This window comes from Chrysemys picta, chromosome 3 (assembly GCF_011386835.1).
Source record: "Chrysemys picta bellii isolate R12L10 chromosome 3, ASM1138683v2, whole genome shotgun sequence".
NCBI lineage: Eukaryota > Metazoa > Chordata > Testudines > Emydidae > Chrysemys > Chrysemys picta.
In genome coordinates this window covers 86,461,590-86,485,735 of record NC_088793.1, presented here as the reverse complement: position 1 = coordinate 86,485,735, position 24,146 = coordinate 86,461,590, and the positions used below count along the sequence as shown (strand labels likewise).

The 24,146-nt window shown below is 40.0% G+C and overlaps 1 protein-coding gene across 3 annotated transcripts in view; it reads left to right on the top strand.

The window, feature by feature from the left end:
- REV3L (REV3 like, DNA directed polymerase zeta catalytic subunit) overlaps positions 1-24,146 on the top strand; it is a 241,847-nt gene that overhangs the window by 163,409 nt on the left and 54,292 nt on the right. For all 3 annotated transcript variants that reach the window (XR_010600094.1, XM_005287599.4, XM_024102440.3), the window contains 7 exons: positions 567-649; positions 2,013-2,138; positions 7,831-8,023; positions 10,544-10,655; positions 20,033-20,148; positions 21,660-21,778; positions 22,554-22,672. Coding sequence is in view for 2 of the 3 variants with exons in the window: in XM_005287599.4 (XP_005287656.2) it covers positions 567-649; positions 2,013-2,138; positions 7,831-8,023; positions 10,544-10,655; positions 20,033-20,148; positions 21,660-21,778; positions 22,554-22,672 (868 nt within the window). In the remaining variant the exon portion in view is untranslated. The remainder of the gene's footprint in view (positions 1-566; positions 650-2,012; positions 2,139-7,830; positions 8,024-10,543; positions 10,656-20,032; positions 20,149-21,659; positions 21,779-22,553; positions 22,673-24,146) is intronic.

Here is a 24,146-nt window from a genome sequence, read left to right as displayed (position 1 = left end):
AGAGATTAATATACTTTGAAATAATTGAAAAATAACCATCTCTCTACAGGGAAGGCAAGTTAAACATGTTTTTATTTTTTAAAGAGATATATTTCACAAGCGTTTATCCAGTGAAAGTAATTATTCAATTATGAATTAAGATTTGAGTGTCAGAACATCTTAAGAACTGTGGTACTGTGGCTAGAATATGAATTCTAAAGTGATGGTTAAAACATGAACAACATAATTGAAATTAAATGTAGAGTATTTTTGAGTCATTCAGTCTTTTTTGCTTAAGTCGCTGGTATGTTTCAAACACATACTTACTTTGAAATTAGAATATAAATATTAAATATCTTAAATTTTAAGACTGTCCAAGATAACCATGTGTTTTTGTCTTATTATACAGTGCCATATAGTCTGTAAAACACACTAGCCTGTCAAAGCTGTTCTTTGGACTGGAGGTGATCAATTTGTGCACATTATATTAGATAGAAGAATTTTCTGTATCCTGGTAGGTAGTTCAGTTTTCTGAGAATGTTTGGGGGAAACTAAATGACATTTGCATTTGTTCTATGTTTTTACAGAACCAAAGATGCAGAAATTGAATCATAGAAGAGGTAGTAACTCTGACACTCTTCGAAGAGTACTTTTAACAACACAAGTGAAGGTAAATAAGAATTGGAAACAAAGATTCATGTTTATTAAATTACATTTAAGTGCGCTTTCAAGTTCAGAAGCAAAAATAGTCCATGTGTCAAGATAAACAAGTACCTTTATCTCACTTGTACTTATATTTTGACCTTTTCAATTTTTAGAATTTGTAGAATCTGTAATAAATTGTCTATTTTTCATGGGCTTTTGCTTTGTTTTTGCTGTTGTGATCTGGGAAATTATGGTTATCTGTGTGTGTGCATGTGTAATAAACATACACACTAGACAGAGTAATCATGGTAACTAAATAGGAATTATAAGGATACAAATACAAAAGGAATAATGAGAGCAAAGTGATAAACATGTTATTTGATCACATCAAATCCTAAAATGTCTCTCTTTCTATATATTCTTATGATTTTTTTGTAAAAAATTGATCATTACAAACTTTATTTGTTGTTTCAATGTTAAAATTTTAGTGTCAATATACAATAGTGAGAATAAGTGCATGTATATATAAACAAACACACAACCAAGAGATGAAATTATACAGTATGTAAATAGGTGCTTCTAGATGAATCTATTATACAGGCTTGATCAATGCAAAAGTGACTACTTCATTGCTCAGTTTATAAGTACCACATGTTGACCAAAATTCCCTTTATAATGTATTTTTTCGTGGCTTTGAAACCTTCTGAAAGTTGAAATTGAAGAGGCACTTGCCCCTTTTTTTAAATTCTGTTACACTATGAGATTTCATTAAAATTAGACCAAAAAGGGAAGTTGATACAACAGTTGGTTTGGTTTCCTATTGGAAACTGACACAAGAAGGTAGGATAAGGTCTTGTCTACATGGTGAGTTAGTGCGTGGCAAGATGTTGCACTGTAGATTCACATCCTGGTTTGTTACACACTAAGGGTACGTCTCCACAGCAAAATAAAAATAATAACTGTCAGTGAGTCTCAGAGCTCAGGTCAACTGGCTGGGTGTGTACTGTGAGGCTAAAAATAGCCATGTAGACATTTGGGCTCAGTCTGGAACCCTGGTACTGAGACCCTGCTGGGGTCTTATTACCTGGGCTCCAGCCCGAGCCCAAACATCTACAGTTATCTTTATCCCTGTGGTACAAGCCCAAGTCAGTTGACTCAGGCTCTGAGACTTGCTGCTCTGGGGTTTGGTTTTGTTTTGTTTTTTTGCTGTGTAGATGTATCCTAACTCGTCGTGTTGACGAGGGCTAAGTGAAAGTTTCCTTATAATTGTTGTAGAGGAGCTTTTAACTTTAGGTTGCTAAATAGGAAAACAGTAACCTGAAGAATGAAACGTAAATATATTAATCTGTAGATTTTCATCTTTTTGCTGCATATATTTCTTTCAATAGAATCAGTTTGCTGCTCTCAATGCCCCAAAGAAAGAAACTTCTCAGATTGAAGGACCATCTTTAAACAACTCTTACGGTTTTAAAGTCAGTGTGCAAAACCTGCAGGAAGCAAAGGCTTTACATGAGGTAACTTGCTGCAACACCAAAGATTCATAACTTTATTCATGCTTTATAATTTTATTTAAGGAAGGAGGAGTTTGAAGGGAGAAATATTGTTGAATTCTATCCTTGTTAATCAGGGTTTGGTATTTCTAATTTTTAATAAAGCTTCTATAGTAACTTCTGTCTGAGGCTCTCAAAGTTCTTTCCTTTTAACAGTATTGAATTAAGTCTCACAACACCTTTTTTGGCAAAGTAATTATTATTCCCATTTCCCTATAGAGGAAACTAAACTATAGATGTTTAAAGGGCTTCTATTAACTTGAAATCTAACGAGTTAAAAGTAGTTTTAGATACTGCATAACCCCCTAAACCATCACTAATCTGGGTATTTTTAATGTTTTTAAACTGTTTTTCCTCTTATCTATTGCTTTATAAAAGACTAACAGAAAATATACAAAGTGCTGTCAAATGTACAAAGTAAACAAACTCAAAAGAGAGTAAAGGCAATAGTTTAATCTATCAGTTACAGTAATCTTAGGTGTTATGACAATGGAAAAAAATTCAGACTTTTTTTTTTTTTTAAGTTAACTGTCTTCCTTTTATGGCTAGTCCAAGATTACAAAGGATGGCAGTTGCAGAACCAGGAATACAATATCCATAGCCTGACTCTCAATCCTTTCTGTTAACCACTAGGCCACACTCCTCTGTTGAATTTTTATTTTTGATATTGCCCTTACTGAGAAGGAAAGGGTAAAGATTCCTATTCAGCATAAGACATACATGCAGAGGTGTCAGAAGCTTACTTTGAATGGGGGCAGGAGGTGGAGACATAGGAGTGGCGTGTATGCTGTGCATGGGGAGACTTGTATGGACAGGGTGGAGAGGAACAGCTCAAGACTCAGGGTGGTGCAGGGTTCTAGTTGTTCACGTGTCTCTCACCAGCTGCTGTGGGTAGCTGCTCTCAGCCCTGACCCAATCACATCAGTTCCTACCTGCTTCCCAGCCTGATCCCAGGCCCTGCAGCAGTTACTCTAGCCCTTCCACATCCTGCTCTTGCTTCTGCCCCCTGTGTGTGTGTGCAGTTTACAGGGAACATTGCTTCCCAGAATGTATAGGAGTGTAACATGTGGGTCCAAAAACTTGGATCCGCTTACACAACATTTCTACTGCCGGGGTGCTGACTGCCCCTAATCCCCATCCCCGGTTCCATCACCCCTTCATACAGTAACTCCTCACTTAATGTTGTAGTTATGTACCTGAAAAATGCGACTTTAAGCAAAACGATGTTAAGCGAACCCAATTTCCCCATAAGAATTAATGTAAATGGGGGGGGTTAGGTTCCAGGGAAATTTTTTTTGCCAGACAAAAAACTATATATTATATAGATATACACACAGTATACGTTTTAAACAAACAATTTAATACTGTTCACGGCTGTGATGATTGTGAAGCTTGGTTGAGGTGGTGAAGTTAGAGGGTGGAAGAGGGAGGGATATTTCCCAGGGAATGCCTTGCTACTAAATGATGAGCTAGCACTTGGCTGAGCCCTCAAGGGTTAACACATTTTTGTTAATGTAGTCTCTCACACAAGTCTCTCTTTGTCTGTGTCCCCTCCCTGCTCTATAGGGAGAAGGGGTAAGTGGGGAGCAGGGGGGAGGGGGACACCCTGACATTAGCCCCCTTTCTTCCCCCACTGCATAGCAAGCAGGAGTCTCTGGGAGCAGCTCCAAGACAGAGGGCAGGAACAGTACATGGCAGTGGGGGGAGGGACAGCTGAATTGCCGATTGATAGTCTGCTGGGCGGCTGCAGCACAGGCAACTTAGGGGAGCTGACAGGGGGGTGCCGGTCCACCGTGGTTACAAGCCCCCACCAGCTAGCTGCAACAGGCTGCTCTTCCTGCAAGCAGTGGACGAAGCCAGCGGCTGCCAAACAATGTTAGAAGGGAGCATTACACAACTTTAAATAAGCATGTTTCCTAATTGATCAGCAACCTAACAAAGGTAACCAGGACGACTTTAAGTGAGGAGTTACTGTACTTTAAGCAAGTGAGTAGTCCTCATGAAGTTAAAGTGCTTAAGTGTTACTGTGAATTTGGGCCAAAATGCTTTTGAATGATCACTTAGGCTGAAATGTAATCACTCCTTCAGCGTGTCCTTCAGAGTAGCCTCCTCATTCACCCTCCAACTTTTCGGTGGGGGTTCTACTGGGCTCTGTCTTTGGTCCCCTTCTCTTCTCCCTTGCCACAGTATCTCATAGTAATCTCTTATCTAAACACAACTTCAACTACTGGCTGTATGCTGATGGTTCACAGATCTACCTCTCTACTCCAGATCTGTCTTCTGTCCAAACTAAAATCTCGGTCTGTCTCTCATTTCCTCATGGATGTGCAGCCATCAGTTCAAGAGCAACATGGGTAAAACAAAGCCTCTTTATCTTCCCTGCCAAGTCCTCCCACTAGCTCTTTTCTTGATTTCTGTGGACCACACCACCATCCTGCCTGTCACTCAGGCCTGTAACCTGGGCGTAATTTTCAATTTAGACCTCTCTCTAGGTCCGTTCATCCTGGCTATGTTTAAATCTTGTCAGTTCTTTCTGCATAACATCTCCAAGTTATAACCTTTCCTATCTATCCACAAAGTAAAACTCTCATCCAGGCTCTTGTCTTGCATCTTGATTACTGCAACATCCTACTATCTGGCCTTGACAAATGCAGACTTGCTCTGCTCATATCAATTCAGAATTCTGATGCAAAGATCATTTTCCTAGTTTGTCACTTTGACCATATCATCCCTCTCTTTGCATTCTTTCATTGCTCCCCCCATTGCATCAGACATAAGCTACTTGTATTCACTTTGAAGACTTTGGGCCTTCATAGTCATCGCCACCCTCCCTAGCATCCTATTTGCTCTTGAGCTGTCGACACTTGCCTCTGATTAACCCATTGATGCCAGCTTCCATCACCCACTTATTACATTTTCAAACAAACACCTTTGTGCTTTCTCTCATGCTGTCCCTCACATTTAGGAGGCATTCCCCTGTAAGCATCTACAAAACTACCTTATCTACCTTCAAATCCCTCTTTAGAACTCCCCTTTACCATGATTCTTGCAAAAAACTTGTTCGGTTAGGCCACTGGTGTGCAGGGGGGCTGTAGGGCACACACTCTGGGAGGGAGTTTGGGTCTGGGAGGGGGCTTGGGGCAGGGGTCTGGCAGGGGGCTCAGGGTGCTGGATGGGGAGGGCGCTCACCTCTGGCGGTTCCCCGTCCCTGCTGCTCCTGACGGGGGCGCGGCCGGGCAGCTCTGCAAGCAGGCACTCCGCATCCGTCTGCAGGCGCCGACCCCTGCAGCTCCCATTGGCCTCAGTTCCCAGCCAATGGGCTGGGAGCCGCGGAGTCAGCCCTCAGGGACAGGGGACAGAGGCAGCGGGCCTGCAGAGCTGCCTGGCCGCGCCTCCGCCAGCAACAGCAAAGACGGGGAGCCACTTGCGAGGAGCCCCCAGAGGTGAGCGTGAGCCCCATCTGGCACCCCGAACCCTTCCCAAGCCCAACCCCCTGCCACAAGCCCCCTCCCGGACCCAAACTCCCTCCCAGAGCACGCCCCGCAGCCCCTCCCATGCCCCAACCCCCTACTGGCCCCACACTAACTGCACTATAAACTGGACTTTCAATGCAGATCAGAAATGCCGGTTTATAGAGCTTGCCAGTTGGTGAAGTGCCGGATAAAAGAGCTTTTACTGTATAACTTCTCTGATGATTCTGTGCCACTAGAAATCTGCCAAAAACTCTGATAAATTCTGTGGAAACTTTTGGATAATGTTCAGTCCTGTCACCAAGATCTTCACCAATAGAGTTTCTAAACTCCCTATAATCTTCTGGGTTTTGTTCTCTTTAACTCCTATGTTGAGCTCTAAAGAAGAACAAAAAATCAAATATTCATTTATTTGCACCTTCAGATCATGCAGTCTCATTTTGATGGGAATATCTTTTGAAACTTATCAAATAATACATAAAATATATTTGGTGGATGCTAAATTACTCTAATTATCTATTTAGGCTAAACTTGACATTTAAATTATTACTCAGAAAGCCAGAACTGTTTTATTTCAAATTTAGAAGGATCATAACCAGAAGGGCAAGATACATAGTACTGCACAAAAAGTATTATAAAAAAACTCTACAATCCATTTTGATTCAGTAAATTGTTTCTTTCTTACTGAAAAAGCCCAGTACTTCCACTTTGTTGACTGATGATGCAAGAAGTAGGACTCAGGGAGTAGCAGGAACCCTGAGCAGTATAGTGCACTGTCCCGATTACTAGTAGAACCACAGTGAGTTTCAGCTTAATTTTAACTTTCACTTTTACAAATTAAGTTTTTGGTTTTGAAGAAAATATTCCAAATGTACTGTTTTCCTGAATCTGTTGATAGACTGATACTGTAGCTGTATCTGCTTAGACCAGATTTATGTATAGTGCCAAGCCTGTAACCATTGTGTGTAAGTACTAAGAAGTATTACCTGATACATTAATTTCAAAGGCATTGAGAAAAGAGAGGAAGAACTGTGTTTGGAGTTTTCCCTCTTCCCACCACCTCCAACCGTTTGCTACTCCCTTGTCCCTCTTGTGTCCAATACTCTGCTGCTTCCTTGTCCTGATCTTCGCCTACCTGCTAGAGTCACTTCAACTCAAGTCCTCTGATTCTTCCATACCCAGTTTTTTATCCCCTTAATCTGCAAACAAGCAAACAGACTTTTGTACTTGAAATGACCTTCCGTTATAAAACAAAGGAGTACTACCTGTGTCTTCTCATATTCTTCCCCAGTGGGCGCTCCTTGTTCAACCAGGAGGGGGAATCTGTGAGTCTTTTGGATGCTAGCTATTGTGCATTCTAGAAAAAACAGGATTTTTTTTTTCTTCCTTAAAGCTTCTAAGCTTTTTCTTTTTTTAAAGCTAGATTTCCAACTATATGGGATAAGGAAGGAATTTATTAACAAATACCTACATTTCTTTTTTCAAAATGAAAATGTCATTTTGCAGAGAAAATGGAAAATACAAAAAATACATGGAATAACCCTAAATTCATGTTATAGTGTAGAATTACCAAGTTTTTGTATGCCCATTGACCAACTAAATGGAAGGATGGTCTTGTGGCCCCGAGTATTTTGTTTAAGACTCTGTCACTTAATCTCTCTATGCCTGTTTCCCCAGCTGAGGTGGAACTTTGTTGCACACAAATGTTGAGGCTAAATTCAATAAGATTTGTAAAGCAGTTTGAGATTCTCTGATGGAAAATGATACGGAAGTGAAAAGTGTTATAATTTAATATTATGGATTATGTAACTTTCATGTTCTTGGTATTGCTATTTGAAATGTTTAAGCAAGACTTAAGACCATGAGAACAGTACCCATTAGAAAACAAACATTCAATATGTAATAATTATTCCAAGTTAGTTTACTTAAAAATACAGTCGTCTACTGGTAACCTTGCACAAAACAATTAATATTTTTTTTAAAACAGATTCTAAAAATGTAGGCTTAGTCAGCTGTTTTTTACCTCTGATGTGTAAGTAGTTTTATATAAATGTATTGGACCCTTGCTTATAATGATTTCATTTGTATGAATAATCTGCTTCTTTCAAAACTGTGTGAAATTCAATTGTTTGAAGAGAGCCACAAAATATAAACTTGTACTTGGGTTTTGTTTTTTTTTAATGTAGGTCCAAAACCTTACACTAATCAGTATGGAGTTACATGCTCGAACCAGACGAGACTTGGAGCCAGACCCTGAGTTTGATCCTATCTGTGCTTTATTCTTCTGCATCTCATCTGACACAGCACTGCCAAATACTGACAAAAGAGAAATCACTGGTGCTATAGTGATTGATAAAGACAGAACAATCTCAAGCCAAGGTTCCTATTTTTTTTTTTCTTAGAGTACTTTACCAAAATCTGTATCTTGTAAAAATGAAGCATTAGCAAGCAATGATCAAATATGGTTCTATAGTATTGTTTTATCACATTTAATTTCCTCTTGTGAGTATTGGATGAAAGGCCATATTAAGCATAGGTAGAGTTTTCCTGCTTATATCTTCCTATGAACCATCGCATGGATTGTAAACCACAGATATGATACATGTATGCAGTAGACCTGTGTTTGTGTACTTGTGAGCAAGCTCCTGCAGTGTTCTAAAGGTGTAAAGAGGAAAATTTGCCTTAGTCTCCTGCTGAAATTGCTGGCTAGCTACAAATAGAAAATGTTAAATCAAGACAGTATGTTTAATATTTTACTTAAGGGTTATATTTGTGGTTTTATCTGATCCTTTTAGGATCTGAACAGGGGCCCTTATTGTATTGTACCTTTTTGGCTTTGTTTAGACCAGTGATACTCAACCTGTGGCTCTAGAGCCGGATGTGGCTCTTCATGGCCCTACAGGCGGCTCTCGCAATGTAGGCATCTGATCGGCGCTCCACTCTATCAGGCAGCGCGGGGAGCACTGAGCAAATGGACCAGCAGTGTGGGAGTCGCTGAAGTTCTCCCTCCCAAAGGGGGAAAGAAAAGGAGCTGCTGGGATCCCCCCACAGGTAAGAGTAGAGATCACCTCCCACCCAGCAGCCGGGGGGCAGAACGGGGAGAGACTGCCACTCCTTCTTCCCAGCAGCCAGGAGGGGATGAAGAGAGAGAGTGCTGCTGGGAGAGGGGATGATGTGTCGTGTCATGGTGTGTCAATATATGATGATGATGTGACACTGCATCATCATCAGACATTGAGGAAACATCATGACACAAAGATCACAATGTCGGTACTTGATTTTAAGGTGCTCTGCAACTCCATTTAATGGTGAAGTGGCTCTCCAGCTGTTAAAGGTTGAGTACCACTGGTTTAGACTATTAAAAAAAGTCCTGTTTCTTTTAGGATGTATTCTGGGGAATTAAAAAAAAAAAAAAAAAAGTGGCATTAGAGCTGTATATTAAACCACAAAATACTGTCTAACAATAAAGGCGTAGCCTAAAACCTACCAATGAAAAGGAATTTTAGTCTTAAGGCAACAGTTCCATCCTTCACCTGCTTCTTTGTTAAGATATTGCAGGAATTTTATGGGTTTAGGTGAAGTCCCTAATATTACTTTTAATGTAACTTATTCTGGTATTTGTTTCTTCGTTAGTATTTTTAATTAACTCCATTATTGTACTGAGTGAGAGTTGTCATGAGAGGCTGTCATGGCTCCTTAGGAACTGCTCTGAAATATTATGAGAAAACTCTCTGTGCATAAGACTAGAAGTATATTGAAAAATCAGACATACTGATCTGCAGAATTTATTTAGTGATTAAAAAAAGGTAGTTCATGTCAATGTTGTGATGATCTTTCTTCCTTTTATTGGAACGTGCTCTCGCTGTTTTCTTAGTGAAGAGCTTGTCGAACTCCTGGAGGAGTGACTGGAGACTGAGCTGCACGTCATTGTACATTAGTGCATTTTAAGTGGCAGCCTGTATTTCTAATTAACTCTGAAAATGCACAGACTTATTTTTTTGAGCTAATGTGGTCTAATGTATTCATCTTTTATCAAGCTTCTTTTAAAACTCCAGTTCATTGTTTTTAATCAGAGATGTTATGATCTGTTATGTAAGGGAATTTTGAAGACACATTGTTGATCTGCTTCATTCCACTTCCTCTCTAATTGGTTATTTTTTATTTCCTAGAGTCAGTGGGAGGTTTTTGGTGTTTTAAAAAGTGTACTATGTTGTATAGGGCTTTTCATATTCAAAGCACTTTGCAAAGAACCAGTCTAAACAAGTGTAATGTAGTTAATTAAAATAGATATTTTGCATAAAGAATATAAAACATAAGATGCAGTACAGTTCTTTAACATTTTTCTTCAAATATACACCTCTACCTCAATATAACGCTGTCCTTGGGAGCCAAAAAATCTTACCGTGTTATAGGTGAAACCGCGTTATATCGAACTTGCTTTGATCCACCGGAGTGCGCAGCCCCGTCCCCCAGAGCACTGCTTTACTGCATTATATCCGAATTCATGTTATATCGGGTCACGTTATATCGGGGTAGAGGTGTAGTTCTTAGCCTGACTGTTGTGGATGTAAAATGCTAACATTTTTCTTTGAATCAAATTTGCTTATCTTTGGGAATTTCTAGAAAATTCTCTCTTCTTTATGGAACAATTTGCAAAGGGAAAAAAGGGAAAACTTATGCCTAAAACCCACCTTTGAGAACAAAAATAATCCAGAGAAGGATTAATTGTATTAGTAGTTTTTAATCAATATTAAGACAGATATGAATGTACTTTGTAGAGACAGAAATGATTTTCTCTGTTCAAAGGATTTGAGTTGTATCTTTTATTTTAAAGAATAAGAGAGACTGGAGTTATGGAGTTTGTCCTAATAATTAATGATTATTTCACTTGTTTTCTAGGTAGCAGAGACCAGGCCCCTTTGCTCACAAGATCTGGAATTACAGGAGTAGAAGTCACTTATACTGCTGACGAGAAAGCTCTTTTCCAGGAAGTAGTGAATATTGTACAAAGGTAGCATATCTGTGTGTTCTGCTTTTATTTTTCAGGCATGGTACAGCAGATTTAGTTCTTTCAGCCCCTGCCCGTCTCTCAAATATTGATTGTTATTGTTTTTCCCCAAAGGCTCATTTCTAGAATGGACAAGCATGGTGGTCTCTTGAATAAAAACATCTGTTTTTCCTTCCCTCTTATACAAGGCATATAATAAGAGCCTTTTAGTCAGCTGAGTTAAAGCCCCCAACCTAAACACTCCTATCAGTAAGTAATCCTGTAAATGTATAACCTTTCCTCTTAATCCCCGAGTCCAGTATACACATTTCAGTCTTGAACTCTCAAAATATTCAATATTACGGTGATGAGAACTATAGAAAACCCCAAGATAGGAAGACGTTTTTGCAGGTTCTTTGTGGCAAAATACTTTCCACACAGAAATTTATATGGGTTGATGAGCATAACCTGTAGATAAAAACTAGTTTCCTTACCCATAAATTTGTCTTCTCTGAATGGGAATCCCTTGCTCTATTAGGCTTGGAAAACTGCAGGGTTTTTCTCTTCCAAGTTTTGAACGCCTGCTTTACAGCACCCTCTGGTGGTGTAACCTTGGAACTGCAGGCACATCTCTCCGCAAGGCCCTACTGCCAAAGCTGCGAAAGTCATAGTCACAAGAAAAAATAAGCAGACTAAACCCTGAATCATCTGGCTGGAGTACATTCTGAAGACAAAATGTGTACTAGGCAGAGTACATTTGCAATTCTCTCTCTCTCCAACCAGAAAACCTCTGAGGAGAATGACATTGACCAACCCCATGAAGCCAGAATACAAAAAGAGTTGCTGAAAGCAACCAACATAGGGTGGGTCCTGACAGAGCAGCGGATACCTGTTCAGAGAAGACAAAATTACAGGTAAGGAAACTAATTTTATCTATATCTTTCTTGGAAATCTGGTGCTCCATCTGCCTTGGGAAACCACTGGAAGTAGCAAGCAGTTTAAAAAAAAAATCCCCCAAGAATTGGGAGGAAATTTAAAAAGAAATCAAATGCCAGCATGCAAACAACATGTCAAAGATATCACAGCAGTTAGAAGTTTTGATTTATTCATGAAGATCACCAATGGAAGACTCAACATTTGTACATCTGAAGGCATCACTGGATGAAGAAAGGATACTGATTTTGTAGTGCTTTGTGAAGGAATGTGCCAACAACCAGATAGCTTGCCTGGCAAATCTCTTCATAAGAGGCTCTGTCTCTTTGCCCACAGTGTGCTAGTACATCTGTTGGAGTCAGCATTTATCCTCAGAAATGGCTTTAGGTAACTTGTATTCCTTGAAGATTAGACTTAATCCATACATATATATATATAGAGAGAGAGAAAGGACTATGATGTCTTACACTATCCTTCTGTGTCCCACCTTTCCCCTGTATACTACCAGTAGGGCATCAAACTTCCTGTATGTGTAGTTCTGTGCAAATAGAATTTTACTATTTAGAAACATCCTTTGTATGTATCTGTTTTCTCTTTCAGCATGTGTAGACTTTGGGCAGAAAGAGTATAAGAATATTGATAAGATTAAATGGAAGTCTGTGAGATTTTTGTATGCAAAATCAGTGGTTAGCCTCAATTACTACTTTCAGTGGGGGGGAGTAAAGGTGCTTGAGAGGGAATATTCTTGCTGACGTGATCACTGAAAGGAAGATGAACTAAGATTAGCAGACAGAATTTTCTCTTGGGGCTCAAAGGGAGCTTTAGTGAGAACACTTAGTACTGGGAAAAATTTCAAAAAGTCTTTTGTTGCCAGTGTTAGAGGGTTTTTCTGCTTAGTGAACCACAAATCCCAGATTCTCCTGTTGACCTTGTAAGACCAACTGATGAAGGATTTCATGGAGTTGAGGAGGAAATCAACCAGATCATATTATAGGAAACGTTACTGTTCAGAATCCAGGGAACAACTCTCAGAGATTCAAGATCTGGGTGAGATAGAAGACTTTCATGAATTAATTTCTAAGAAGCTGATAAAGTCCCTGGCTGGCATACTGACCTTTGCATTAGTCGGGGAACTATAGCAGCTTTGGACCAAAATGGAATAATCAGTATGACTGCACGTTTCTTCTTGTTGATCTTTCTGACTGTCTTTGTAGAAGAGCATAACTCTGGAGACCTGACAATGGGAATGACAAGCACATCTGTTCGGTAGGCTTGTGAGTTGCCGCTGCCAGGAACAAAATTTTTTAACTTCCTGGTGCATTGGACAGCAAACAAATCTACTTGTGGGAAGAACCATCTCCAAGCAATCAAGGACTTAATAGTACAGTTCCCAGGTCCATCCCACAGCAGCAGAGCCAACTGGCTTATTTCTTAGTCTTCCTCCAGATGTATGTGACATTGAGGGAGACATCCAGATGTGCAGTAGAAGTCTTCCAGACCTATGTTTAGGATTTTGCTTCTTGTTCTGCCTTGGTGATTGAGAATGAGCCACAGTGGTTTCATCACTTTCCACATGGTTGGTTATGAACTCTGGAAGAACATATCAAAGAAAGCTGACTGATGCATTCCCCATCATTTGCAGATCCATGGCATTGGTGCCAGGCTAGGACTCCTGTGTGGGGACGGGACTATTTGCTTTCTGTTGTATGCAAACCCATATGAGTTTTGCCTCTGAACAATATGTTGTTTATCATACAGATTGCTGTTGGATCTGCCAATGGTTTGCCCTTAACAAATGACCTGGGAGTCTCTAGCAAGAGAGGGAGCTCAGCATCTATTGGTTGGGACTGACAGCAGATCTGTTTCATGAATTTTGATAGTTCCATTATGAAGGAGTGGAGGTGGAACATCACCCAGAAAACTAGCTGGAAGCATTAGTATGTTGAAACCTGTAGAGTGAAGAACAATAAATGAGTGAGGTCCTAACTTTTTTCCTGAATTTTTTTTTCTTCAGGCAACACCACTAGTCCAATGTCAGTTTTGAAAAGTGGTCCGCAGAATTAAGAGCTCTTGTGATGTAATTAGAGCACTCGTTTCAGATTCATCTCCAGTATTACTCCAGAAAATTCAGCAACTGTGAAGCCTCATACAATTGCATCTATGTCAATAGTTCATCCACAGTGGTAGATCTGAATACCCTCATCTCAGATTGACCACCAAGATAACCATCTGTTTGGTAAATGCCTGTGGAGCAGATGAAAGGCTGAAAGGCAATTGGTTGTCCTTGATGGTAAAGCATTGACATTTTTCAATGATGGGGCATATTGACATGTGAAGATAAGCCTTCTTGAGGCCCATGGTGCATAAGACATCCTGGGTGTTTCTCCTGAATCATAAAGCACAAGTGTTTCTATGCTGAAAACGTCAAGATATTTTGAATACCCCCAAAGAAGTTGGAATAGAAACCAAAGCTGCTTCTGTTAGAACTGGGAGATTATGCTAAAGGAGCGAGTTTTTGAGATACTATCTAGAATACCTTTTGGTTTTCACAAGGTCTTGTGGCAAAGGAAATGATGGAAAGATTAGTGGTGCTCAAAAGTTATTGAAGAGATCTTTTCTCATAATATTGAGAGCTCATCTGTCTGAAATGAAACCAGCCCGTGTTGCAAAGAATTTCTTGAACGTTCCGTCAAGGGGAAGGCAAACATGAGTTGGCATGGTTTCGTTGCCTTGGAGAGGATCCTCTCTGGCATAACGCCCTCTTATTAGTTCTTGGCCTTGATGGGACACAGTGGATGAAATCACTGACAGCTCTGGTATTACTGAAAGCTATAGCAAAAAGAGCTGAAGCACATTCTAGGATCTAGATGAGGATTGGCTAGGCATAATTTTATCAAAATTTGATCGATTTTTTTTCAGAATTTTTTCTAAAACTTGAGAAGTTTCACCTCAAAGGGTGCTCCTAAAAATGGTGTGTCCGTATGTTTGAGCTGCAGCTGCCTGTTTCTTCATGTTAAGGGTGTTACAGAAGAGTTGATTTTGGCGAAATGTTTTTATTTTTACTGCAGATTCCAGCTGTCCTGAGAGACTGCTGGAGCATGAGCTGTCTGAGGAGAGTAGGAGCACTCAGAACTCGGGGTATCTGCATGGCTTAACTCTTTGTGGAGACCGGTAAAGGGAGGCACTTGGGAGGAGAGGGAACCAGCAAATCCTCCTCATTCTAGAAGGTTATCGAGATATTGAATAACATGAGGTATGAGATTCAGGAGGTACAGGAAACTATCTCTGAGCAGACACAGCCTGGGAGGGTGAATTCTCAGAGAAACTGAAGAGTAAATTTCAGTGGGAGTGAGTCACAGTTACTAAGGCCCTCCTTGAGGTGCTAGGAGCAGTCTTGGGGTGGGAGGGAACTCACACGGAGCCCAGAATTCCCTCTTTGACCTGTCCTGTGTTGGCTGCAGTGATGTGGAGATGATGCTCAGTCAAAAAATGAGGACTTGGGCATAAAATGTGCCAAGAAGCCAGATACCAGCTATAAAGCAGCCCCTCCCCAACTTTGCGGAACCAATGAAGACAATCTACCAGCACAGAGAGGCGAGTGCAGGAACTCGAGGTTCTTCGGAGTTGCTGTTGGGACAGCTCAACTTCTGCTGATACGGAGCCTGGGGATCTGCTGTTAAGCTAAAGGAATCCCTGTCCCACTCAGATAGACCATCTTCCTATCAAATGGAGGCTAGTCTGCAGGGAGAGGGAGAAAACTGGAAAAGTGTACCTGAAAAGAACTAAGAGATCTTCTTATCTAAGGACCCAAAAGTAGAAGACTTGGAAGAGCTGTGCCTGCAATTCAATAGGCAAACCACTAGAGGATGCTCTAAAACAGGCTTCTAGAGAAGATAAGGGAAGGCTAAAATTGCGAGCCATTTTGCCTCAACGACTTGAAAAGGATGGAAAAACGTAACAGTTTGCCAGGCCTGATGGAGCAGTGGATTCCCATGAAAGAGAAATTAAATGTTATGGGCATCTTTCTTTCACATTTAAGGGAAATGCTGCCCCTCTGGTGCAGGTATAGAGGTCCCTAAATACAATGGAAAAGATGCTGCTCTGCTGCTTAGAGGGGGAGAAGCAGGATTTGGGGAGTTTACACAGGAATGCATACTCCTCCGCATGACACAGAGCTAAGGAAATCAGGAATAGAAGGAGCATGGACAGAGTCAGTGGATTCACTGCTGCATGTTCCACCAGCCATCTGCTCCCCTTCTCCCTCTCCCAGAGTGAGAAAGCAGGGAGTGGCTTCTGAGAGAAGATATGAAATATAATATACCAGGATATAAGAGAACACAGTCTCCTTGAAGATTGTATGGGAAAGTCACTTTTTAAAATTGTAGCAGGTTTTGCCATATAATTGCCAACAATAATTCTTAGCACTTAAGTCTTATCCATAGTGCTTTTACATGTAAAGGGCTGCATAAACATTGAATTAACCAAATTTTCATATTAGACACATAATATTTTATTTTGTTTCTCATAAGTGCCCTAGAACCATTTCAGGAGGTCAAGAAGATTTAACATCAAGTTGCAAGGGGAAAAATCCCCTACATCTGCCTTAAAATAAACTTCACTCAGATAATTTTTCCTGGGTCAGTAGCATCTTGCTCTAAGAGTCCCTTCTTACTTTCCAGTACCAGCTCTATGAGTTTTGTTGCCCAAGGAAAACTGGAAAAAGCTCCCCAGAGTTTTCAATTATGCAGTTACTGTTCACTAAATATTTTGCAGCCCTAGACAACTCCTTCTTCTGTCTGTATTGTAGGTCTGGCCTGCACTCTTTCCTTCATTTGCCTCTATATTAGCTGGAGGAAAATGAGCAGTCAGGAAAAACTTACATTAAGAAAAGAAGAAACAATTCACTGAAATAAAAATAAATGTTTACTACAGAATGGAAAGAAAGAGGAGATGACATAGCAGCAAAACTAGTACAGAGTGACTCTTTCCCTCTAGAGAGGAAAATGATCATATTTCTTCTCTCTACAGCCAAGATGATTGGATTGTTACAAATATTGCATGTTTAAATCCTGCCAGTACAAATGCTACTTTCCATCTCTGCAGAAAGATTGGCAATGGCATGCCAAGATAGTTTTGATGCCCCTCTTTTTATTTTGCCAATGGTATCAGCCAGAAGGTACTCTGTACTGGCCTACCTCAGACCATGTAGCCTGCATGCCTACCATCTCACTCACTTTTTTCCCAGTCAACAGCTTTCAGTTACTAGAACTCATTAGTTTCTAGCTGGTACAAAAACTGGCCCAAATAGTGTGTCTCTCAATAAGATTGCTTGACTAGTGAAGAAGACACCGTGGGCTTTTTGAGAACGGAAACTACAAGACAAAATCCCACATAAACCAATTAAAGGGTAGCATGAAAAAGAAATTTAAAACTGAGCAATTAAAGCATGAGCTATGGATGACCCTTTTTCTCAGTTATTTTCTTTGTAAATGCGATGAAAGAAATTTTCTTCAGCATCATAGCCAACATTTTTATCTCTGTTAGGCCAGGTCTACACTAACCCCCTAATTCGAACTAAGGTACGCAATTTCAGCTACGTGAATAACGTAGCTGAAGTTTGAAGTACCTTAGTTCGAACTTACCTCGGTCCACACACGGCAGGCAGGCTCCCCCGTCAACTCCGCGGTACTCCTCTCGTCTAGCTGGAGAACCGCAGTCGACGGCGAGCACTTCCGGGTTCGACTTATCGCGTCCAGACAAGACGCGATAAGTCGAACCCAGAAGTTCGATCGCTCGCCGACGAACTACCGGGTAAGTGTAGACCTACCCTTAGTAATCAAAGGAATTGCTTGACTGTTTTCCCAAAGAATAGTAGGTAGGGCTGCCTTTGTTGAAGAAAGGAATTTTCTGTTCCCAGGGAATGTTTAAGGTGCAATGAATATGAGGTTGTCAGAGTAATGACACATATTGAGCCAGACTCCTAATATATCTATTCTGACTGAAAAACTGGTAAATCTCTCAACATAATCTTCCAGCCAGGAAACTATGGTATTGACTGTACACACAATCTCTTGAAAGATAAACAGAAGCTAAACTCTTAAATATTGTCAGAGGAAGTAAAGAAGAGTATATCAGAATTCCACAAACTACCGGTATTAAGCTCTGTTAGTGATGTAGAAAATCTTTCTACCACTTAACCTGTGTAGGCAAAAAAAGGATTTGATTTGATTTGAGAGATAACAGATCCATTGTCATTCTGTCACTTTTTACACTAGAAGTATTGCTGAAGAAGGGAAGACAGAACCTTCATTTACCACTATTGCTGAGGAAATTGGTCTTATATTTCATACTGAAGAGTGCCTCTTCTGCAGCTCAGTGCCTTCTAATGGGGGTATCTGTTCTGTACTGACTCAAAGAGAAGGGCAACCTCCTTGAGTCATGAACATTACTTAATGCAACACTTAGACATTTCCTGGAAATTCTTTCATTCAAGTAAGGGCTTGACTGTGGAGCCTGCCTTTATCATAACAAGGTGATTTGGGTGAAAGCTATTGCCCTTCCCACATTTGACAATGTGACACCATTTTTCAAATATGAAAATAAATTTAACAAATTACCCTCTGTCCGTTCAAGAAAACCTACTAGACTGAGTAACCAATTCTCACATTGGGAAATCCCACTGCTAAAATAGGTGCCAGAATTAATATGAAAGTTGGTCACCCTGTAAGGTTAAATTTATCATTATTTAAGAACATCAAAGAAATCTTTTTTTTCCCCACTTAGGTGGAAAATATTTACAATTTTGGAACCTTGATGGTTACATTCTCTAAAGCAACAAATGACACTAATTCTTTTAGCATGTTATTCTGTCACTATAAGGAGCTCTAAGCTAGCATCATCCATTTGCTTGGGAGAAGTTCCAAGTAGATATATTTTCTTACCACTCATTGCAAGCCAGTCATCACAACTCGAAAAGAGATCAGAATTCAGTCATCTTGATCCACATTTCCTAAGTCCAGAAGCAAAGAACCTTCTGCTATCAAAGACAAGTGGCAAACTGTAACTGCTATGTTACACAAAAAAACTTTTGTCCCAAAGTGCTAAAGATCTTAGCTTACCTCTTAGAACACCTCTGAACTGTTAGAAAATTTAAAATAAAAATAATAACGTAAAATAAATTGTCTCAAAATCAAATCAATGCCACTACTGTACAGAAGGAGGTAGGGAGGATCACAAGTTTTACAAACTAGTATGTATAGAATATTTCAGGTAGAACTTGTATCCATTTGTGTAAGAGCCCAACTAAAGTGATAGATGCAAAGCTAATAGGTTCAGATGTTATCTCAGACTAATAATTTCAAAGGGATTTGCAATAATTTTCTGAAGTATCCCACTGTTATTCACAATTGAAGTAAAAATGAGTCATGGCTCATGGTTCATATGAAACAAAATATTGTTATTCAAAAATAATTGAGGGAGCTTAAAAAAAAAAAAAAAGTCCCAGTGGTTCTCTGTGCAAACAGAGGCAGTAGACACACACACCCGGGGAATTAACTTGCTTCTGTAATTTTTTTGGATGCCTGTTTCCATATTTCAGTTTTGACAACTCACAGAAATTTCTCCGAATTGGCAGTTAGTATCAAGCCTTCCAATATAAAGTTTTACCATTAGAAATGATCTCTGATTAATTATTATAAAATACAAGACAATAATAGTGAAACATTGGTAACTGCAAAGCGTACAAGCATTTTTAATAGAAAAATCCAAAATGTTTTCTCCTATAGAACTAGAGGTTTTGCAGGAGAAGATATAGGTAGTAGTGGTAGGAGAATGAGCTCTGCTTTGCAGATGAGGAAACAGGTACAGAATGGTTAAGAGACTTGCCCAAGATTATATAAGAAGTCTGTAGCAGAGCCTGGAATAGAACTCTGATCTCATGAGAATCTAGTTTTGTGTTTTTAGCTGCAAAACTACCCTTCTCTCCTCTACTCTAAAAAGTGTACCAACATTCCAGACAGATTCAGGATTAATTTCCTCTCAAGGAAGCAATATAGGAGTATTTTGCCATACTAATCTGTTTATACTCTGTCAGACTGCTCGCAACAAGTTTGTTGAAGTTACTGGACCACAATTTAATTGTTATGTCTTGTCCCACTAGTCAAATTTCATGTATGGTCAACATAATATTGCTTTCCAAAAAACTGGTGAGATCCCTATTTTGTTTCTTTTTTTAAAAAAAACAAAGGTTAGCAATTATTCTGTCAATAATATTGTTTATAATAAAATATATTTTATTTATTAAATCTCCAAGATTTGTGTGTGTGGTCAATGAAGAACCAAACCAAGCTTTCATTGAAATGGTTGGTGGGTTTGTTGTTGACTTCAGCACGAGCAGGATCAAGCCCACACTGTCCCACAAAAAAATGTATTGATATTATGAAGCTTATTTTCTTTTTTCCCATTTTTAGATATGACCCAGATATTATGTTAGGATATGAAGTCCAAATGCATTCCTGGGGTTACCTCTTACAGAGGGCTGCTGCACTAAGTGTTGATTTATGCCAGATGATCTCTCGTGTACCAGGTGGGTTACATTATAGATACTAATACAGCTCCTGCTGATATCATTAGGTAAAAGGTAATATGCTTTTAATGTATTTTTTGTTTGGTGGATATCTGCTATTAGGCAGGTACATAGGTGCAACCACAAAAGTTAAAAAAATTAGGAAGTATGGGTTTTCTTCAGTGATGGTTTATTTTATTTTATTTTTTATGTTGAATGGGTTTTGGCCCCAAAGTTGGGGGAAGATTAGGAAAAGATCTTAGCTTACCTCTGAACACCTCTGTGATGCTGCAGCACTTCAAAGAATCAAAAAAATTGAGAGTAAGGAGGTCATCTTTCCCTTTCTGCCCATGTATACAGTGGTGTTGTAGCCATGTCAGTCCCAGGATATTAGAGACACAAGGTGGGTGAGGTAATATCTTGAATCGTCCCTCAGAATATATGCCAACTACATATACAAAACTATGTGTTTGATCTTGTATTTAGCTGTGACACACTGAGTACCTTTCCCAGAGCTGAAGAAGAGCTCTGTGTAGCTTGAAAGCTTGTCTCTCTCATCAGCAGAAGTTGGTCCAATAAAAAAATATTACCTCATCCACTTTGCCTTTCTCCCCATGATAGAATGATGCCTAAAATATCAAGAGTAAAATACTTCTCCATACAGCTTTGCAATCTTTCTTCCTATCTCCCTTTCTCTTAGGCTTGGTCTACACTACCCCCCTAATTCGAACTAAGGTACGCAACTTCAGCTACGTGAATAACGTAGCTGAAGTCGAAGTACCTTAGTTCGAACTTACCTTGGTCCACACTTGGCAGGCAGGCTCCCCCGTCGACTCTGCGGTACTCCTCTCGGCGAGCTGGAGTACCGCAGTCGACGGCGAGCACTTCCGGGTTCGACTTATCGCGTCCAGACTAGACGCGATAAGTCGAACCCAGAAGTTCGATTGCCAGCCGCCGAACTAGCGGGTAAGTGTAGCCAAGGCCTTACTTTGCACCAGCAAAGTCTTATGCCTCCTTTCCCACTGTCACAGTGTAAAAGGTTTTATGCATACTCCTCTCTCAGACCCTCCACCCAGTAGTGCAAGACTTTATCACAAGGGGAAGCCGTTTAGGATAGGGAGTGTTCCTCCTTTTTATACTGCAGTATCAAATGCAAATAACATTTCAGCAACTCTGATCCAATATATTTCCCTTAAGAATAAAGACTTGCAGTGGACAGTTCAATAAAACTAGACTAAGCTGTAGTCTCAAATGGGCATACATACTAGAGGAAAAATTAAGGGGTCATGAATTTGGTTTAAAGATTTTGGGGGTTTTTTGGTAACTAAAAACCTTTTTTAATGAGTAATGGAAAATATATATATATATACCTACACATGCTCAGGTTTTGAACTCCAGTTCTGCTACTACACATTTTAAATGCATTCAAGCTGTTTTCCTAGGAAGCTCCTAGAACTTCTCAGAGAAATAGCTTGCAGTAATGTTGACTATATTATAAATTGTCTAAATATATCCTCTTTTCATGTCATTAGATGATAAGAAAGAGAACAGATTTGCAGCTGAGCAAGATGAATATGGGTCAGATACAATGAGTGAAATACATATTGTTGGACGAATTATCCTAAATCTTTGGAGAATGATGAGAAATGAGGTAAAGTAAAATAAGTTAAAATGTATATTTTCAAAATAGATTAGAAGAGAGAGAAATTGGTTTTTAATTATTTTTAATCATAAACTTTTAAGGAATCTTTTGTTGAGAAACTTTATGAAGGGACTTGTGCTATAGTATGTGCTTATTTCCATGTAAGTTGTTGTACAGTTTTTAAAATCCCTTTTTAGATAAAAGACGTTATTTTCAGAAACAGACATATAATGTGTTTTGAAATGTAAAATACTGAAGTCCTTGCCTTTTGATTTTCACTAATGTTTCTTAACAGTGTTTCTTTTTGCTTCTTTGTGTCCAAGATGTGTCTCGAGAACAGCTTACTGGTCCCTAGCAAGATAGCTAGTATGCTACTTTTACTAAAAGAAATATTTGAAGTCTGTGGAACTGTTTTGAGCTATCGTACCCCATCACTGTTTTGCTGTTCTATTACATTACGTTTAACCTTCTCATTAGGTCCCTCTTGTAACCCACTCCTGGGCAAGTTCTAATTTGGTAATTGCAGTCTATTTACCACCTGTACTTTCATTTGGAGAAAGATATTTATTCTTCCCTTTCTGTCATGAACAGTTGTGTTGTTGCAGTGGGCTGTTAAATATTTGCTATGATTTTACCTACTGGGTAACTGCACATCAGAGATAACAAATTCCTATTTGTAGTTCATAAATTTATTGTTAAAGTGTGTGAAAAGCTTTAGGAGTCTTCTGAAAGGAAGGCATTATAAAAATATAAGATCATTATCAAGTCTTTTGTATTTTTCTAGGTGACTCTAACTAACTACACATTTGAAAATGTGGGTTTTCATGTTCTTCATCAGCGTTTTCCTCTATTTACCTCTCGAGTTTTGTCTGATTGGTTTGACAACAAGACAGATATCTACAGGTAATGAATGATCTGAGGAATCCATTGCTATGAGAATATTTTTAAGCAAGATTCGCAACTTAGTATGGTATGGCTTTCCTATATTATTTATAAAAAAGCAACTGTGGAAAAAACAAAACAAGATTGCAAGTTGCAGCTTTGAGAAACGTGAACAGGCATGGTGTGCTGTATTAAAGTCTTTTGTTACTTCCTATAGAGCACTTAACTTAGCATACAGTGTTTATCAAAGGACTTGTAATGAGCTATCCCTCCTTTCCAGCTTTCATTGTTGTGACATTACCCAAGGTACAATCTGGATCATTGAACAACTGTGTCCCCTTAATTCTCTAACCTGGGGTGCCTTTTATACTGTTTTGTTGTAAGAAAATCCACTCATGGTCTGCTCACACAGCCTATAGCATGCACATTTACTCCCAGCTAAATACATGAGCGATCTGACCATGAATAAGGCTACATTTTAATCATGGGTATTTTTAGTAAAAGTCATGGACAGCTCACGGGCAGTAAACAGAAATTCACAGCACGTGATCTGTCCATGAATTCTACTATATATACCAGGAGTTCTCAAACGGGGGTTCAGGACCCCTCAGGGGGTCATGAGGTTATTACATGGGGGGTCACAAGCTGTCAGCCTCCACCCCAAACCCTGCTTTTCATCCAGCATTTATAATGGCGTTAAATATATTAAAAAGTGTTTTTAATTTTGGGGGGGGGTCGCACTCAGAGGCTTGCTATGTGAAAGGGGTCAACAGTACAAAAGTTTGAGAACTACTGATATATACTATATACCCCTGAATAAATCTTGAAGTGGGGGGGGAGAAGAGGGGGAGTTGGCCCAGAGGCGCTTTGGGGGTGGAGGGTTGGCGGGGCCAGGAGGCTCTCTACCTGACTCCGCGCCTCCCCAAAAGCAGGGTCATCCCCCTTGCTCAGCTCCCAGGCAGAGGCATGGCCAGGCAGCTCTGTGCACTACTTCCGCCCAGAGCTTCGGCTTCACAGCTCCTATTGGCTAGGAACCGCAGCCAATGGGAGGTGCGGGGGCAGTGCCTGCAGACAGAGGCAGCATGCAGAGCTGCCTGGCCACATTTCCGTCTAGGAGCTGAGCGAGGGGGATGTCGCCACTTCTGGGAATACCCCCAGGTAAACGCTGCCCAGAGCCCACCTCACCCTGTCCCGTGCCCCAACCCCCTGCCCTCTTCCACACCAAAATTCCTGCTGCTGCTGGGGGATGGGGGGTGCGGTGGCCTGAGACTGCCCCAGCAGCGGCTGGTGCGACAGGCACAGGGACTGCCTGAGCTGCCTTACTCATGAAAAACTCGCAGCCTTACTCATGAATTACATATACAGCGACATCTGCAAATTCTTAGTCTCAGCCTTGTTCTCCAGAAATGTGAATCTTGTATTGTCCAGTACACTACTGAACAATGCAAGCTCATAGAAAGTCCATCGTTTCATCAAAGGAAAATGATACATGCAC